This window comes from Amphiprion ocellaris, chromosome 7, assembly GCF_022539595.1.
Source record: "Amphiprion ocellaris isolate individual 3 ecotype Okinawa chromosome 7, ASM2253959v1, whole genome shotgun sequence".
In the NCBI taxonomy this organism is placed as follows: Eukaryota; Metazoa; Chordata; class Actinopteri; family Pomacentridae; genus Amphiprion; species Amphiprion ocellaris.
Genome location: NC_072772.1, coordinates 35,777,272 through 35,795,746, shown reverse-complemented (window position 1 = coordinate 35,795,746; position 18,475 = coordinate 35,777,272). Strand labels below are relative to the sequence as shown.

The 18,475-nt window shown below is 38.9% G+C and overlaps 1 protein-coding gene across 2 annotated transcripts; it reads left to right on the top strand.

Annotated features, from left to right (window-relative positions):
- The first annotated feature begins 561 nt into the window (after positions 1-561).
- On the top strand, positions 562-17,487 carry shkbp1 (SH3KBP1 binding protein 1). 2 transcript variants are annotated; one of them, XR_008602288.1, is made up of 18 exons: positions 562-763; positions 2,907-2,960; positions 5,050-5,095; positions 5,176-5,308; positions 5,531-5,611; positions 6,950-7,120; positions 7,201-7,291; positions 8,540-8,730; positions 9,757-9,872; positions 10,899-10,986; positions 11,129-11,245; positions 11,328-11,498; positions 12,152-12,307; positions 12,478-12,574; positions 14,240-14,424; positions 14,511-14,613; positions 15,526-16,646; positions 16,818-17,487. XR_008602288.1 is itself a non-coding variant. In XM_035947584.2 (17 exons), the coding sequence occupies exons 1-17, from the start codon at positions 708-710 to the stop codon at positions 16,211-16,213; spliced, it is 2,544 nt and encodes an 847-aa protein (XP_035803477.2). In that variant the 5' UTR covers positions 562-707; the 3' UTR covers positions 16,214-17,487. The 2 variants fall into 2 exon arrangements, 1 of the variants encoding a protein (XP_035803477.2); XM_035947584.2 differs by having other exon boundaries at positions 15,526-17,487.
- Positions 17,488-18,475: the final 988 nt, after the last annotated feature.

Below are 18,475 nucleotides of genomic sequence, written 5' to 3'. Positions count from 1 at the left end.
AAATTAATGGCTTAAGCTAGGTAATTTATCTGTAAAATATATAGTATATTAATTATTTAATAGAAACACAACTACAAGGTTGACATTCACTCATTTTTTGCATTAGATATCTCAAATGTTTGATTTTTTTTGTCAATTTTTTAATGCAATATGTCCCATAATACATTTTTTTAATGTATTTCTTGTCTTTAACTACCCTTCTGCTCTTTTATTTACTTTTATTGTGGTATTATTCAATGAAAACACAAGGTTTCATTAAGGTTTTAACATTATTTCTGTCTATTATAATTGTTTATTGTTCTATTTTGTTCTCATTTTAGAAGTCAGTTTTAATTTTTTTTTTTATTTAGTTGAAAGGGGAAAACGTACAGAAATCAACTTTCAAATAAATGTAAATGTATTAAGGCTAATTTTCATCAATTCCCCCTTTTAAAAAATATTTTATTATTTATATTTATTTTATGCAGTACAACTATGTAAATAATTAAATCCACACTGTGAAGAATTTAATTCCGAATCCAGTCGGATTTTCCGGTCCGCTGTTCACATCCTACCGCCGCTCCGGTGCTCCGTCCCGGGTTTTGACGCTCACCGTCCGCCTCACGGGAAGCTGGCTGATAAATAGAACCGCAAACTGAGTTTATCCCCTAAAAAATGGATTAATTTAGTTTTCCAGCGGCCCGTCGGAGTCAGCAGCCGGCCGCAGGATGTCGAGCCCGGCAAGGAGCGGAGAGATCATCCACCTGAACGTCGGAGGGAAGCGGTGAGGCTAACCCGGCTAGCTGCAGGCTAACACCGTAGCACCCATTATCGGACAGAGTCACATCCTCACCGTGTTTCTGGCTTTTTTAACGTTTATATCTAAAAAACAAAACATCAAACGCGTTCTGTAAATCCGCTTAACTGTTAGCGTCTCACAAAAACGGCCTTTAAAATTTTTAAACCGATTTTAAAAGCAGTTTTTAGCTATTTGCGGTTCGTTGTGATTACCCTCAGCCCGACGCTACATGTTATTGTTAGCTAACGTTAGCTAACTTTATTAGTCATAAAACCTCACTAATTCGTTTTTAAGCAAATGCACTTTCTAGAAACCAACTTAACAAACACAGGGAGGAAAATACTTTTTAAAAAAGAAAGTTTTAACATAAAAATAATGTCAATCGTGTGGTTAAAGTTAGTTTCTCGTCCGATAATGGAAGCTAACATGGAGATTAGGCGTTGTGACGTTAAGCTAGCTGTGTGCTGCAAACAAAGAAACAACTTTATATAGTTTGTAGATATTTAAATTAATAACTATGAGCAGGTAGTTTAGCAGTACATTATCTGGAATAGGTTGCAATAAGTGCCTCGTCCGACAATGGAACTCGCAGCGTTGGCTGGGCTTCCAGTGCAGAAGCAGGTTTTAGCATTTTGCTAATTAGTGAAACAAAACAAAGCAGCGGTGATTTTAGATGTTAATTTAACTAAATAAACGAGTTCTGTCCGGTTAAAACTATTTATACGGACCAGTTTTATTCAGTTTTATAATATTAACACATGTTCACTGTAATCAATTTATTTTGTGTTATGTTTGAGAATTTTATGATTATTGCCAGTTTTATCATTATACTCATCTCTAATTTAGTCTCATTTAGTTGTGTTGACGTGTATTAGTCTCTAAATTAGTCTTAACATCCTTTTGTTTGAGAAAATATGTTGATTACTTTAAGTTTTATGCACTGATGAAGAGGATTTACATTGATAAATACAGAATAGAACAGTTTTCCGCATTAAATGCTCATAAAATGTGATTAAATCTTCATTTATGTCGGTTTGTTGAAGCTAAAAACACTTAAACTGTTCTAATCTTTCATGTGTTTATTGAACACACCCATTAAAATTCCCAATGTAGGTGGAAAAATTATTTAAAAACAAGTTGAACCTCTTCAGTCCTCTCCAATCAACACTATTCATGTTTGACAGATTTATTTAACGGAACAAACACACGAATATTTACCTAAAATATAGCTTTGTTAGTTGCATCTGCGTCGTTAAACTGCATTTTTAGATTAATTGAAAAAAAGACTTCAGGCTGCAAAACAATTCTTTTCTTGACTGATTAAGTATTTTCTCATCTGTTTAAATGATTTCAGAGCTCAAGGTGACGCCTTTAAATGTCTTGTTTTGTCTAAAAACTCCCAAATATTAAATTTAATTTCTTTAAAGATGAGCCAGCTCTCACATACATGCTAGAAAACACTTTAATTATCAGTATAGTTGCTGATAAATTGTTCTTCAGTCGACGTATTTGTTGTTTGTTTCGGAGATTTAAGTCCAGTATTGCAAAAAAAAATCTAAATAAAGGCAGTCATGGAAAGTTTTAATAGAATCTTTGTTATATTCTTCATCAGTTAATCAGCAGATTTTATTCTCAGTCAAATGTTTTGTCTGTAAATTTCAGAAATTGTCTGTTATACTATATTTTATAAAAAGTTTAATTTCACGTATGACAAAGAAAAACATTGAATGTTTGCATTTAAGGAGCTAGAAGCAGCATTTTAAATGTTATTTGTTCATTTTATCTGTTGTAAAAGACAATTAAACTAATTGATTTGTGGATTAATGGTTGTAGTGAGAGCTCCTGTCGGCGTTTAGGGGAATTAAACAGTCGATCAGTGAGCAAAAAGAAAAGTGATGTTGTAAGAAATCAGATAGAAACCAAATGTTTAGTTTGGAATGAGATTAATCTGCGTAAGTGATGGTTTTAGTCACCAGCTGATATGAAAAGCAAAGAAAGAACAAACTAAAATCATCTTTATTTTGTTTTTCTGAAATCGTCACTTATAAAATGTGGCAGTGAAGAAAACAAGAGATCTGTATGAGAAGAAAATAAAGTCTTGTTTGTTTGTTTGTTTGTTTGTTTCCAGGTTCAGCACCTCCAGACAGACGCTCACCTGGGTTCCTGACTCCTTTTTCTCCAGGTTGGTCAGATAAAAACAGACTTTAATAAAAATAATAAACTATTTTAAGGTCTCTGGTTGCTGATTGATTAAACATTAAATGGAGGAATTTAAAGTCAACTTCTGCAGAAATGGAATAAATGTGTTTGTGCACCGTCTCAGATTTAGTTTATTTGTTATTTGGGACCCAAAACTGAGTCCTGTAAAATATTTTGTCAAAATTTTTCGATTTTCATGTTGTATTTTCACCCTCAAAAAAACCTGTGAAGCCAATTTTAAAGGCTCAATATCTCCAGAAACAAAACTCCTACAGCCATGAAATGTGGTGAGGACTCAGAATAATTTCCATCAGATCAGAATGATTGAATGGATCCAACAGAGGACAAAAGTTTAATTATTTGTCCTTGAATATAGAAGAAAGTACAAAGATTTGTCAACATTTCAACTCTGACATTGGTAGAATCTGATATGTGACAAATACGACAAACAAGGTTCCAATTTTTTGCTATTTTTGCTTAAAACTAATCCAGAACAAGTAAAAATCATCCAAAATGTGTCCAGAAAGAACTGAAACGTCTCTAAAATGACAATAATGAGTAATTGTTCGACCTTGAAAATAGGAGAAACAGGACAAAATCTCCAAATCCAGACTGGTTTAGTGTCTCCATGAAGTTCCTGTAAGTGTATATAAATGGATGGATCCATATTTCTACTAAAATACAGCCTTTAGTCAACATTTCTCCAACTTTTGAGGCTCTAACGTCAGTAGAATCTGATGTTTGGACATTTTGACAAGACAAGGTTCTAGTTTTTTGCTATTTTTGCTTGAAATTAATCCAGAACAAGAAGAAACTGTTGAGGTTAGGCTCACAGGTCTCCACAATGCGGAGAAAAAAGTCCAAAAATAATTTAAAATTGTCTAAAATAAGTAGATTTTGTCAAACGTGATCTGAAACTTGTCTTAAATGACTCAAAATTGTCCAAAAATGCCAAAAAAGAATAATCGTTGACCCTTGAAAATGACAAAAAGCTCAAAATCTTCCAGTGACGCTGATTTAGTGTTTCCATAAAGTTCCTGTAAGTGTCTATCTATGGATGGATCCATATTTCTACTAAAATGCAGTCTTTGGTCGATATTTCACCAGCTTTCTAAGGATTTGGTGTTCGGTAGGTATGGCAAAAATGTATTAAAATTGTGCAAGATGACTCAACATTTATTAAAAATGACTTGAAACATGCCTAAATTGTGTGAAAATTGTCAGAAAGGAGTTGACGTTTGTCCAAAATTAGCGAAAACTTTTCAAAATGACTCAAAATGTGTCCAATGTGAGTTGAAAATTGTACCAAAATGGGTCAAAAATTTGTCAACAATGGTAAAAATGACAAAATGAACAATTATCGGTAAAAAATGGTGTTCATAGAGGTCCAGATGTTCATGGAGGTCCAGATGTTCATAGAGGTCCAGATGTTCATAGAGGTCCAGATGTTCATGGAGGTCCAGATGTTCATGGAGGTCCAGATGTTCATGGAGGTCCAGATGTTCATAGAGGTCTAGATGTTCACGGAGGTCCAGATGTTCACGGAGGTCCAGATGTTCACAGAGGTCTAGATGTTCACGGAGGTCCAGATGTTCATAGAGGTCTAGATGTTCATGGAGGTCTAGATGTTCATAGAGGTCCAGATGTTCATAGAGGTCCAGATGTTCATGGAGGTCTAGATGTTCATGGAGGTCTAGATGTTCATGGAGGTCCAGATGTTCATAGAGGTCCAGATGTTCATGGAGGTCCAGATGTTCATAGAGGTCCAGATGTTCACAGAGGTCTAGATGTTCATAGAGGTCTAGATGTTCATAGAGGTCCAGATGTTCACAGAGGTCCAGATGTTCACAGAGATCCAGATGTTCATAGAGGTCCAGATGTTCATAGAGGTCTAGATGTTCATGGAGGTCTAGATGTTCATGGAGGTCTAGATGTTCATGGAGGTCCAGATGTTCATAGAGGTCCAGATGTTGGTGTTCATAGATCTCTAGATGTTTATGTTGTTTCTTATCTCCAGGTCTTCATAATAACAGCAACTGTTTGTTTCTAACATCTGGATGTTTGTTTTTCAGCCTTCTTAGCGGCAGAATCTCGACTCTGAAGGATGAAACCGGAGCTGTAAGTCTAGCAGAGTTTGAATCCTCGTTACTGTTGAGTCTCTGTCTGTTGTGCTAAATGTCCCTCCCGTATTGCCGTAGATCTTCATCGACAGAGATCCGTCTCTGTTCACCACCATCCTCAACTTCCTGCGAACCAAAGAGCTGCATCCTCGCTCCATCAACGTGCACATGCTCATGCACGAGGCCGAGTTCTACGGCATCACGCCGCTGGGTGAGACTCTGACTTCCTGTTTAGGGTTTAATGACGGAAACCTGAAATCATCGTCAATCATGTTCGATTTCATTTGCCAGGTCTTATAAATAAAGCTAAAAAACGCAAACATTTCTGGACTTTAAGATCATTTAAATACTGTAAAATATGAAATCTATTAATCTCTGCTTTGTTTCTGTTGTTCTGTTTAATAAAATAACTTTATTGTTCGTTTTTAAACAGTGCGGAAGCTGCAGCTGTGTGACGAACTCGACAGATCCTCCTGTGGAAACGTTCTGTTCAACGGATACCTGCCTCCACCAGGTAATTTATGAAGTACACGCTTGTAGTAGAAGAATACGCTCATAGGATGTACACGGAGTGTTTGTAGTACTGTGTACTTTTAAATGTTAAAATGTTTTTGAAAAGGCGTGAATCTAACTTTAGGTTGTTGAGAAAAATATTAAAATGACAGAAAAATGTTAGCAAAGTGTTCGAAAAATATTAATAAAAAAACAAAAAAAATGTCAAGAAAAAAATATTGATTTAATGTTTGAATAAATGGTGACAAAATATAAATAAAAATATCCCCAAAATTACAGAAAAACTGTACAAATCAAATGTTTGAAAAATTTACTAAAAAATTCCCAAAACATAAAATCTACGATGAATATTATTTTTTAAGACAATAAAATGCCTTAAAAATAATAAAAGGTGCAAAATTATTATTAAATTATGTAAATATGCTGCCATAAAAAAAATCAGATAAGCCATTGATGAAATATTTTAGAAATATCTAAAATACGTGGTGTCAAAACAATTATAAAAATGGCCTAAAAATAATATTTAATATGTACAAAAATATTTGAGATATATTAAAGTGTATTACTAGAAGAAATATCAATAAAATGTTTAGAAAAATTACATTAAAATACTGTATGGAATGAATTATCATAATATTGTATTTTAATTAATAAAAAACTATAAAGGTTCATAAAATGTAAGAAACAATCAATAACATCTCATAATAATAATAAGTGTCCATTAGTAAAACATAATAAAAATGTCCAGAAACATAATGATTTATGAACATTGTATTTTTAAATATCCCAGATGATATTTCTTCACAGATAAGACTCTGAACTTTTGCTGTTTTGTAGAGGTTGGTTTGTTTCATGTGTTGAATGAAAAGATTCCACATAAGTTTAACATTTCAAAGACATGGGCTCTGGCTAATTCCTGGTATCTACTGACTTGGTAAGCAAAGATCATTAAATGTAGTAAAATATGTTGAATTTTGGTCACAAAGGTCTAAATATTTTTTTTTATTTTTGCTGCCGTTTGCAGAAACATTAATTATAATTAATTATTCCTGTTATTTTAGGCTGTAAAGAGACTAAACAGAGGCTGCTGTGATGCTGGATTTTACACTTTTTAGTTGAGTTTCAGTCAAAGTTTTAGCAGAAATGTGAATTAATTGATGTTATGAGATCTGTGTGTGTCATTTTAACTGATTTATTGATATTTGCTGTCTTCAGATCGTTTATAAATCAGCTGTAATGTGTATTTTTATGGCACCAACCTGTAAAATCTGAAAATTCTCTTCATTATTTCCATTTAACGTTGAGTTTCAGCCGTTCGTTCGTCTCCTTTTCCTCCCAGTTTATCCGGCGAAGCGTCGAAACCGCCACAGCGTCGCCGGCTCTCAGTTCATGGCGGGTCGAGTGGTTCCGGTGGAACGAGCTCCGGTGAGACGCAGCAACACGATGCCGCCGAACCTGGGGAATTCTGGGATGCTGGGGAGGATGGGCGGCGAGGAGAGGACGTCTGCAGGTAGAGCAGCAGCAGCAGGTTGATTCATCTGATTTAATTTAATTAAAGGGACGTTTGACACCGACGGTTTCTGTGCTCAGGTCCGTCCTCAGATCCTGGGATGGTTCGGATCATCTGCGGTCACCACAACTGGATCGCCGTCGCCTATGCTCAATTCGTCGTCTGCTACAGGTAAACACACCTGTTCAGTAGGTTAACGGGTACCTGAGATGTCGGCTGATTGATCGGTTTGTTGTTTAAACTGACATCACTGCAGGATCTTCAAAATAAAACATTTATTTTGAGCCCATCTGATGGAAATGGTTAAAAATCCAGAGTCAATCTAGCAGATCTTTCGCTTCAACGTCTCAGATTTTTCTCAGAATTTATTTATTTGTTATTTAGGATCCAAAACTAAGCTCTGTTAAGTATTTTTACCAGAATATTTCAAATTTCGTGTTTTCAGACTTACAGAGTTTTGGTATTTTCACCCTCAAAAAACACTCTGTTAAACCATTTTAAAGTTTCAACATCTCCAGAAATAAAACTCCAGCAGCCATGAAATGTGGTGAGAACTCGGACAGAATAAATTACAGCAGATCAGAATGACTGAATGGATCCAACGCAGGACAATTTTTAATTATTTCACCTTGAAAATGGAAAAAAGTACAAATCAAGTGCCATCATATCACCAACTATTGAGGTTCTAACATCAGTAGAATCTGAGGTGTGAAAAGTTCGACCAGATGAGGTTCCAGTTTTTAGATGTTTTTTTTTCTTTTATTAAAACTTGTCCAAAGTGAGTAAAAGTTGCAGAAAATTATTCAGAATGTACCCAAAATTATGAAAAATGGAAATGATCTGCACTTAAAAATGGTCCAAAAAGGAAGAAGTTCAAATTAGGATGGTATCAGAATCTGATGTGTGGGAAGTTTGACAAGATAGTCTCCAGTTTTTAGATATTTATTTATTTTAAAACCTCTTTAAAATAAGTAAACTGAAAATGACAAAAAAAGTGTCTAAATTAAATTGAATTAAATTACTGTTTTGAATTTAAACTTGTCCAAACATATAGAAAAATGTCCAAAACTACTCAAAAAAGGTCCAAAATGACTTCAAACTTGTCCAAATTTCTTACAGTTTGCTTAAAATGACGTCAAACTTGTCCAACATAACTTGAAATGTGCCAAAAAATTGAAAAAATTGTCCAAAATTACCTTGAAAATGGAACGAAACATACAAATGTTTGATCCAGGCTGATACAGTGTCTCCCTAAAGTTCCTGTAAGTGTATATCTATGGATGGATCCATATTTCTACTAAAATACAGACTTTGGTCGACAATTCTCCAACTTTTGAGGCTCTAAATCAGTAGAATCCTGACAAGGTTCCAGTTTTCCGATGTTTTTGCTGATCTGAACGTCTGTTCTTCGTCTCTCAGGGTAAAGGAGTCGACCGGCTGGCAGCAGGTTTTCACGTCTCCTCGTCTCGACTGGATGATTGACAGAGTCGCCCTCAACGCCAAGGTGATGGGCGGCTCGCTGGGAGACAACGATAAGATGGTGGCCGTCGCCTCGGTGACGGAGATCATCCTCTGGTCCATCTGCCCCGACGGCAACGGCAACGAAATCGGTACAAGATCCTGGAAGTTCTGGTTTAGTTAGTCTAAGGATCAGTCTACCCAAAAGACTTTACAGAAAATCCAGTTTCTGATGCATCGTAGCTTTAGATGCTGATGAAATGAAATCATGTATTGACTATGAACATGTTTAACTCTAGAACCTACAGAAGCTCCTAAAAGTGACACCTTTTTATTGATTTTGTTGATTAAATGTAATTAATTCTGTTTGTAGTTGTATATTTTCCCTTATTTTTCACATTTTCTGATACATAAATGACAGATTGGCCTTTCTGACATTCTCATTGCTTCTCTCACTTGTGTCTTAGTTCCTCTTGTTGCATTTTTCCTCACCATTGGCTCATTTTTTCACTCACAAATTGTCTATAAAATGACTCGAGACTTGTCAAAAGCTACATAAAATTGTCCAAATTGACCAAGGATTTGTCCAAATAAACAAAAATTGACAAAGATGACTCAAAAAGTTGTCCAAACTGATTCAGAAATTGTCCAAAATAACTCAAACTGTCCAAAATTATTTGAAAACAGTTCAAAAAATGATAACGTTTAAGTCATTGTAGACAATTTGAGTCATTTTGGAAACTTTTTATTACAGTTTTCAGTCTCTGCACATCAACCATGGAAAGATATTTTACCACGGAGAATGAGTTGTGCTGAGAAGACGTTTCAAATTCTGTTGTCATCGTTGGTTTGTTGTTAAAAAGATAGCATCTTTTCAAATGATAACTTGTCTTATAAGCCCGACGGGGTTTTTGAGTTCAAATGGTCAAAGGGACGAAAAGTTAGAGAAAAAAAATATTCACGAAGAATTTCTGAATGCTAAATGTTGGTAAATCAGACTGTTGAACTGCTCAAACTGTACCTCAAATAAAGACTAGAAGGGACTGATTTGGAGCTCAAATTGTCCCGAATATGAAAAGTATCTCCCTGTTTATTACATTTAACCAATAACTGTGACTGTTGTTGACTTTTCTAAGTAAGAAAGAGCTTCTTGAACTGAAACCGTCCTTTTCCTGCAGGCGTCTTCAGTCTGAATGTCCCGGCTGAGGCTCTCTTCTTCGTTGGTAACCAGCTGATCGCCACCAGTCACACCGGGAAGGTTGGAGTCTGGAACGCCGTAACCAAACACTGGCAGGTTGGTAACAACCTCTACTGTGGTCTCAGTAGCTTCATCCTGGATGGTTTCTCTGAGGACATACTGACTGAAATTCATTTTGCAGGGAAGACAAGAGTTGACGTTTATCCAAAAACTGAAGATATTTAGTCCTTGTTCTCAGTGTTGAGAAAATTACTGGATGATCTTTGACACAGTTACTGAATATTACAAACTAATGCAGCCAGTCTTCTAGTCTGAAACCCACGTCCTGTTGTAGGTCAGGTTTAGTTGAGCCTCATTTTGTTGACTTAGGTTTGGTTGAGGTGGTTGGTTTAGTTGAGTCTGTTTTTTAAAATTCGGTTTGATGTTGTGAGTCAGGAATGACTGAATCAGGTTTGGTTGAGACAAGTTTTGTTAAGTCTGGTTTTATGTAGTCAGGTTTGGTTGAGTCTGGTTTGGTAGAGTCTGGTTGTTGTAGGTCTGGTTGTTGTAGGTCTGGTTTGGTTGTTGTGAGTCTGGTTTGGTAGAATCTGGTTGTAGGTCTGGTTTGGTTGTTGTGGGTCTAGTTTGGTTGAGTCTGGTTGTTGTGGGTCTGGTTGTTGTAGGTCTGGTTTGGTTGTTGTGAGTCTGGTTTGGTAGAGTCTGGTTGTAGGTCTGGTTTGGTTGTTGTGGGTCTGGTTTGGTTGAGTCTGGTTGTTGTGGGTCTGGTTGTTGTAGGTCTGGTTTGGTTGTTGTGAGTCTGGTTTGGTAGAATCTGGTTGTAGGTCTGGTTTGGTTGTTGTGGGTCTGGTTTGGTAGAGTCTGGTTGTAGGTCTGGTTTGGTTGTTGTGGGTTTGGTTGTTGTGGGTCTGGTCTGGTTTGATTGTTGTGGGTCTGGTTTGGTTTAGGGTCTGGTCTGGTCTGGTTTGGTTGTTGTGGGTCTGGTTTGGTTGAGGGTCTGGTCTGGTTTGGTTGTTGTGGGTCTGGTTTGGTCTGGTTGTTGTGGGTCTGGTTTGGTTGAGTCTGTTTTTTAGAGTCTGGTCTCGTTGGACCCGGTGTTTGACGTTCTCCGTCGTCTCTCTACAGAACCAGGATGTGGTTCCCATCAGCAGCTATGACACCGCTGGTTCCTTCCTGATCCTCGGCTGCAACAACGGATCCATTTACTACATCGGTAAGAAACGCTGAAGCTTGCTGGGTTTCTCTGAACTCCTCCTGAAGTCTTTTGGCTTCGCTGCTGCTTCTCTGTTTTCTGCATGAATCAATACGTTTCCAGGGAGAACCTCTGGTGTTGACGATGTTTTTGTGTCTGTCAGATGTTCAGAAATTTCCTCTGAGGATGAAGGACAATGACCTTCTGGTGACGGAGCTCTACAGAGACCCGACTGAAGACGCCATCACTGCTCTGAGCGTCTACCTCACTCCTAAAACCAGTACGAAGAACACCACCGACACGGATGATGCTTTAAACACTGATTCTGCTGCTTTAAAAAGATCCGGTTTCTGTGTGTTCAGGTGACAGCGGGAACTGGATCGAGATCGCCTACGGGACCAGTTCAGGGACGGTCCGAGTCATCGTCCAGCATCCAGAGACGGTCGGTTCTGGACCTCAACTGTTCCAGACCTTCTCCGTCCACCGCAGCCCTGTTACCAAGATCATGCTGTCTGAGAAACACCTCATCTCAGGTAGGAATGCTTTAGAAACACCTCATCTCAGGTAGAAATACTTCACAAACACCTCATCTCAGGTAGAAATACTTCAGAAACACCTCATCTCAGGTAGAAATACTTCAGAAACACCTCATCTCCGGTAGAAATACTTCAGAAACACCTCATCTGAGGTAGAAATACTTTAGAAACACCTCATCTCAGGTAAGAATACTTCAGAAACACCTCATCTCAGGTAGAAATACTTCAGAAACACCTCATCTCAGGTAGAAATACTTCAGAAACACCTCATCTCAGGTAGAAAAACTTCAGAAACACCTCATCTCAGGTAGAAATACTTCAGAAACACCTCATCTCAGGTAGGAATACTTCAAAAACACCTCATCTCAGGTACTTGTACTTCAGAAACACCTCATCTCAGGTAGGAATACTTTAGAAACACCTCATCTCAGGTAGGAATACTTTAGAAACACCTCATCTCAGGTACGTGTACTTCAGAAACACCTGATCTTTTTAGATAAGGTTATCTCTTGTCTCTTCAACTTTTGTCCAGTTTTTTTGTCCAGTTTTTTTGTCCATGTTGCAGCTTTCCTGTCTTGATTTTTCTGGTTCGTCTCCATCAGTCTTGATTTCCCTCAGGACTAATGAAGCATCTGTCTGTCTATCTTCAGTCTGTGCAGACAACAACCACGTCCGGACCTGGACGGTGACTCGGTTCAGAGGGATGATCTCCACTCAGCCTGGATCGACTCCTCTCACCTCCTTTAAGATCCTCAGTCTGGACGACGTGGACGGACACGGAGGCTGCAGCGCCGGGACCGAGATCGGTGAGAAGCTCAGCCAATCACAGAGCTCAAAGCTGTAGCTACTGTTTAGACTGTAGTTCTTCTGCCGTCCACCAGAGGTCGCTGTAAGACTCTGACTGTATAAGGAACTCATTTCTGTTAGAGTTTTGATTGTTTTTGTTGATCTCAGATGTTTTCTTTTGTGGTTTCAGGTCCGTACGGAGAAAGAGACGACCAGCAGGTGTTCATCCAGAGAGTCGTTCCAGACACCGATAAACTCTACGTCAGACTGTCGTCCAACGGAAAGAGGTGAGGAACACTTTTATCTTTTGATGTACAAAGTTTTGTTTTAAAATGTTAAATAATAAATTCTATCTTTGATTTGTTTCCACTCAGTGTAAATCAGAGTTAAATACTAACCCTAACCCCACTGATATTGGTTCATACTTTCGTACGTTGGCTGGTTGTATTTAGCTGCTCTATTTGTAGCATTCAAATGTCATTAAATGTCTCAGTATAACTTTGAATCTATTCAAAACTACTGAAATCCTCTTCAGGTTGGAACACAGATGTAAAAGTTCTTCATTTCTTCATGTCTCCAAAATTATTTCACCAATGAAACCTCACTGAAATGTAAAAATCAGTTTTTTAAGAGTCTTCTGGCCACATTGAAGTGTTGTCTTTATACACTTTCAGGTTGTGACATCAGTGGAAATATATTTTTTTGGTCTGTTTCCTACTTTTATGGGGGATAAACTCACCTGAACATAAATGTGTTTAAATACAGTCAGTAGTGAAAGGTTTGGATTCTCTTTAATAAGTTATTTACAGTAGGTCCTCGACTTTCGGCAGAGTTCCGTTCCTAAGCAGCCGATTTTCACTGTAAGTCGGAACTCCGGTGAAAATGTAAAGAAAGCCGGTCCATGCATCATGATATGATCAGTTCTTAATAAAAGTCATCAATACCAATGACTTTCATGCATGTATGAATCATTTTACAAGAAGATAACAGAATATGTTGCACTGTTTTTACAACGAGCTTTTTTTTTTTTATTGTAGCGACCCTCTGTGATGAATGAGTGAGACTTTATCTGGTTCTCTGCTGGTTTATTGAACCTTCACACAGGCTACTGTGGACCGTAGCCAACGCCAGAATAACTAGAAAACTAGAGACTAGAGATAGACTGCCAATAGATAGACAGACAGAAAGACAGACAGACAGACAGACTGCCGATAGACAGACAGACAGACAGATAGATAGACAGCAGATAGATAGATAGACAGGCAGATAGATAGACAGATAGACTGCAGATAGATAGACTGTTGATAGACAGACAGACTGTCGATAGATTGTAGGTAGGTAGATAGGTAGATAGATAGATAGATAGATAGATATTTTATTAATCCTGAGGGAAATTCAAGAAGAGACTGATGTACGTTTGGGAGCCACAATGAAGGGCAAAAAGTTAGTGAATGTAGCACAATCCAAGGTGGCGTCCAACTGGAGATAGCGTTGCATGACAACGTATTCATCCGTTGTGCTCGTCACCTAGTTCCAACGTAACCAGTTCTGACGAAACGACTAAACGCCGTAGGTCGAGGACGTCGTAAACCGAGGACCTCCTGTATTCATCTATAAGCACTGGAGTGAATTTCATTTGAACATTTGGGGGAGTCATTTTTAAGCATCGAAGATGAGTTTTCCTGCCTTCTGACCATTTTTTTAATGTCCCAAATAGGTCAGTTTAGGATCAGTTTATAGTGAAACAATCTTTATGTAAAATAAATCACTAAAATCAAGTACAGTAGCAGGTTTTCCTGTTTTATTGGGGCGAACAAATGCAGTTTTTAAAAAATATTTAGTGGGTTGCATGGACTCATTTGTCTTCAGTTGAATTTTTTCTCTTTGAGACGTCTGTCGGACTTGATTTAAGTGTTTGGTTGTTGATGTTGGTTAATGAAAAACTGTTCCAGGGTGTGCGAGGTGCGCTCGGTGGACGGGACCTCCATCACAGCCTTCATGGTCCACGAGTGTGAAGGTTCTAGTCGGATCGGTTCTCGTCCTCGCCGCTATCTGTTCAGTGGACACGGGAACGGCAGCATCCAGATGTGGGACCTGACCACCGCCATGGAGATCGCCGGGAAGGTCGACATCAGAGGTCAGACTCTTTAATATGCAGTATCACAACTCAGGCTGCTCTGATTGGTCGATAACTGACTGACTGGCTCTGATTGGCTGTCGCAGCGCTGGGCGGGCCGACAGAGGAGGAGCTTCTGGAGCTGCTGGACCAATGTGACCTGGCTCTGACCAGAACACCTGACAGCACGCCGAGAGCCTCCACCTGCAGGTAGGAAGTGAACATATGACATCGTTAAACTGAATGTCATACTGCGATGAGAAACTCCACAGATACGCAGACGACTCACCGTTTTATTCCTCTGTGGCTCCTGACAACACAAACAGTGATCATATTACTGAATTCTAGAAGTGTTTTTTTTTTTTAAAAAACAAGTTGAGTTTGAGGCTCAAAGTTTTGCTGTAAATTATGAGTAAATTTGAAAAAGCACAGAGATTACATTGCTAAAGGAACAACACATCTTAGGCTGAACTATTATTTTTATTATTATAACTATATTAAAATTGATAATTTAGCAAATATAAAGGCTGCAGTTTATATATTTACTATAATTACTTCATTTAGGTAGACTTTAGATTGTGCTGTCTTAGCTGCAGCTCCATTATTGACCGACCTGTTTACAGGAATATCTGTTTATTTTCCTCAGTAAAATTATTTAAGTTTTTTTCTTACTTTATTTATCTTGATCTGATGGTTTTTCTGTCTCTGTATCGTTACGTCTTTGCATCACTTAATGTCTTGATGGTGTCACAAGTAGCGATTCTTCATCATGTTTAAAATGTTTAAAAAGTAAATAACCCAAAAAATACAGAACTCAAGCTTCAAAAGTTTATCACAAATCAAATCTCAATTAGATATTCTCCCCAAATTGTTCAGCGCTACAGTCGTCTTTCATTTGACTGTTTAAATCAGGGATGGGAATTGAATAATTGCAGTTTGTTTACTCTGCTGTGTCTTGTTGTTGTTTACTCTGCTGTGTCTTGTTGTTGTTTACTCTGCTGTGTCTTGTTGTCGTTTACTCTGTTCTGTCTTCTTGTTGTTTTCTCTGCTGCGTCTTGTTGTTTACGTAGTTGTTTACTTCCTGTTGTTTACGTACTGTTGTTTACTTCTTGTCTCCTTCAGTCTCCACTCTCAGCTAGGCGACGTTTTCCGGTCGGAGCGTCTCCATTCGGCTGCCAGTCGATCAGCCGGAGCTTCGGATTCGTCGGCGTCTCTGTGCGGCAGCCTCCCCCGCCCGGCTCCGCCCCCCATCCCCCTCGCCAAACCCACCCGAGACTCCGCCCCCTCGACCGGGCCACCGACCCTCGCCGCCTCCAGCCCCCGCCCCCTGAGGCAGCCGGACCGGGACTGGGGTTCGGTGCGGAGGGGCAGCTTCGTGGAGCGCTGCCAGGAGCTTGCCAAGGGTTCGGAGGCCGCAGCGAGTTCGGGGTTCTGCGTGCCGCTGGGGTTGGATGGCGTGAGGCGAAGCTTAGCGGTCTGCAGCGAGCTGGAGGCCCGGTTCGGGCTGCGGACGCCGACCACCTTCTCCGTGTCTCCTGGAGCTCGCCACTCTCCCGGAACGCCATCGTCATCGCCGCTGTCTAACCCGTCGCAGCGCAGGACCACGCCCACCTCCCCGACAAGCCCCTCCCCCACCGCCGTGAGTCCGACCCGCTGTCAGGCACCCGCCTCTCCTCGCCGCGGTGCCGCAGCGTCACCTGGTGATGTCACAACGTCACCTGAGAGTCCAACCAGTTCAGACAGCGGCAGCAGCGCCATCACGGGACCGTCCACCAGCCCCAAACCTCACATGAACGAAACCAGCTTCTGATCAACGGCCAATCAGCACGCAGCTGGAGTCCTGTTGCCATGGTTACCACGGACTGTTGGTTGTTTCCGGGCAACAAGATGCCGAAAAACAAACAAACTGATGTCAGGAACCAAAATAAAACAACAGAAGAAGAAGAAAACTGAAGTAAACCTGCTGCGATCAATGATAGAGATCATCAGTGATGAGATTTATTGGTTATCTGCAGGTGTATCGATTATCTGCAGGTCTATCGGTTATCTGCAGGTCTATCGATTATCTGCAGGTCTATCGGTTATCAGCAGGTCTATCAGTTATCTGCAGGTCTATCGATTATCTGCAGGTCTATCGATTATCAGCAGGTGTATCGATTATCTGCAGGTCTATCGATTATCTGCAGGTCTATCGGTTATCAGCAGGTCTATCGGTTATCTGCAGGTCTATCGGTTATCTGCAGGTCTATCGATTATCTGCAGGTCTATCGGTTATCAGCAGGTCTATCGATTATCTGCAGGTCTATCGGTTATCAGCAGGTCTATCGATTATCTGCAGGTCTGTCGATTATCTGCAGGTCTATCGATTATCTGCAGGTCTATCGGTTATCTGCAGGTGTATCGATTATCAGCAGGTCTATCGGTTATCAGCAGGTCTATCGATTATCAGCAGGTCTATCGGTTATCAGCAGGTCTATCGATTATCAGCAGGTCTATCGGTTATCAGCAGGTCTATCGATTATCAGCAGGTCTATCGGTTATCAGCAGGTCTATCGGTTATCAGCAGGTCTATCAGTTATCTGCAGGTCTATCGATTATCTGCAGGTCTATCGATTATCAGCAGGTGTATCGATTATCTGCAGGTCTATCGATTATCTGCAGGTCTATCGGTTATCAGCAGGTGTATCGATTATCTGCAGGTCTATCGGTTATCAGCAGGTCTATCGGTTATCTGCAGGTCTATCGGTTATCTGCAGGTCTATCGATTATCTGCAGGTCTATCGGTTATCTGCAGGTCTATCGGTTATCAGCAGGTCTATCGATTATCAGCAGGTCTATCGGTTATCAGCAGGTCTATCGATTATCAGCAGGTCTATCGGTTATCAGCAGGTCTATCGATTATCAGCAGGTCTATCGGTTATCAGCAGGTCTATCGGTTATCAGCAGGTCTATCGGTTATCAGCAGGTCTATTGATAAACAGTTTGTGGATCCAGAAATAAATCAGCTGCTGTTTGTTTGTTTTGCTCCTCTGCTGAAAACACAAGGTCTGTTTGTTTTTTTTTAATTAAAAGTTTGTAGAGAAACTTTTTTTTTTTTTTAAATTTGTACTTTTGAAATTTTTGGTTAAGAAGCACCTGAACGTGTTACCGACTCAGCCAATCAGGTTTCTGCTTTTTAACCTTCCATCTGACTTGGATGAAACAAAAAAACAACAACAAACGGATCAATAATCTCCAAGAACTTTCCTGGAATAAACTCCTTAAACCTCAGAAACAGCTAGAGAAATGAGACCAAGAAAACTCGTAGTTTTTGGCTGAATCTAACCGTTATCGATGAATCTGTTATTTTCTCAACTAATCGATTCATTGTTTCGACTCCAAAGTTTCTAAAAAATAGAAAAAAGTCCAAGAACACGACTTTATTTGTCTTAGTTTGTCTGATTCGCTGCTTAAAGGCTGAAAAGATTCAACTCTTAAACCAGTAAAACTAATGAAAGAAGCTAAAACTGTCCATTTTTTGGTAGTTGCAGCTTTAATTTTCCTCTCACATTCAGACGGTTTCTTAAGCACAATTCTGAGGAACTTAACTGGAGTTTTTCGGATTTTCTGCTTTAGGAATTATCTTTTCAGCTACTTTTGTTTGAAAAGTTCAGCTATTTTACAGATTCAGAGAAAAATACTACATAAAAAATAAGTATCATTACTTATTTAGTACACTTAAAACAACTGCTGTGAAGCTAAAGATCAGATTAAAAAATGTACCTGTTGAGTTTAAACAATAAGGTAAAGACTCCATAATAGTGTTTATTAAACTGTGTTATGTAAATATTTACTTGACTAATTTAGAAATTAGGGGTCATATTCTGCAAAATCATGTGTAGGATCTCAAAGATTCCCTTTAAACAAACATGAAGTGACGTGTTCATATAGATTGAATTAAACTTTTCTTAATCTTTTGGTGGAAATTCAGCAGCTTTTGGAGATATTTTAAATAAATATTCTCCATTAGAACATTAAATCCACATTTCTACTCATCATTCAGTCTTTAAAACACTCATGTTTGTGTGAAACC

Bases quoted from the DNA above. Each gene is read 5' to 3' on its own strand.
- shkbp1 (XM_035947584.2), top strand. From the start codon at position 708: ATGTCGAGCCCGGCAAGGAGCGGAGAGATCATCCACCTGAACGTCGGA. The intron at 10,987-11,128 runs GTAAGAAACGCT...TGTGTCTGTCAG, and splicing joins CGGATCCATTTACTACATCG to ATGTTCAGAAATTTCCTCTG. The intron at 14,425-14,510 runs GTCAGACTCTTT...TGGCTGTCGCAG, and splicing joins CGGGAAGGTCGACATCAGAG to CGCTGGGCGGGCCGACAGAG.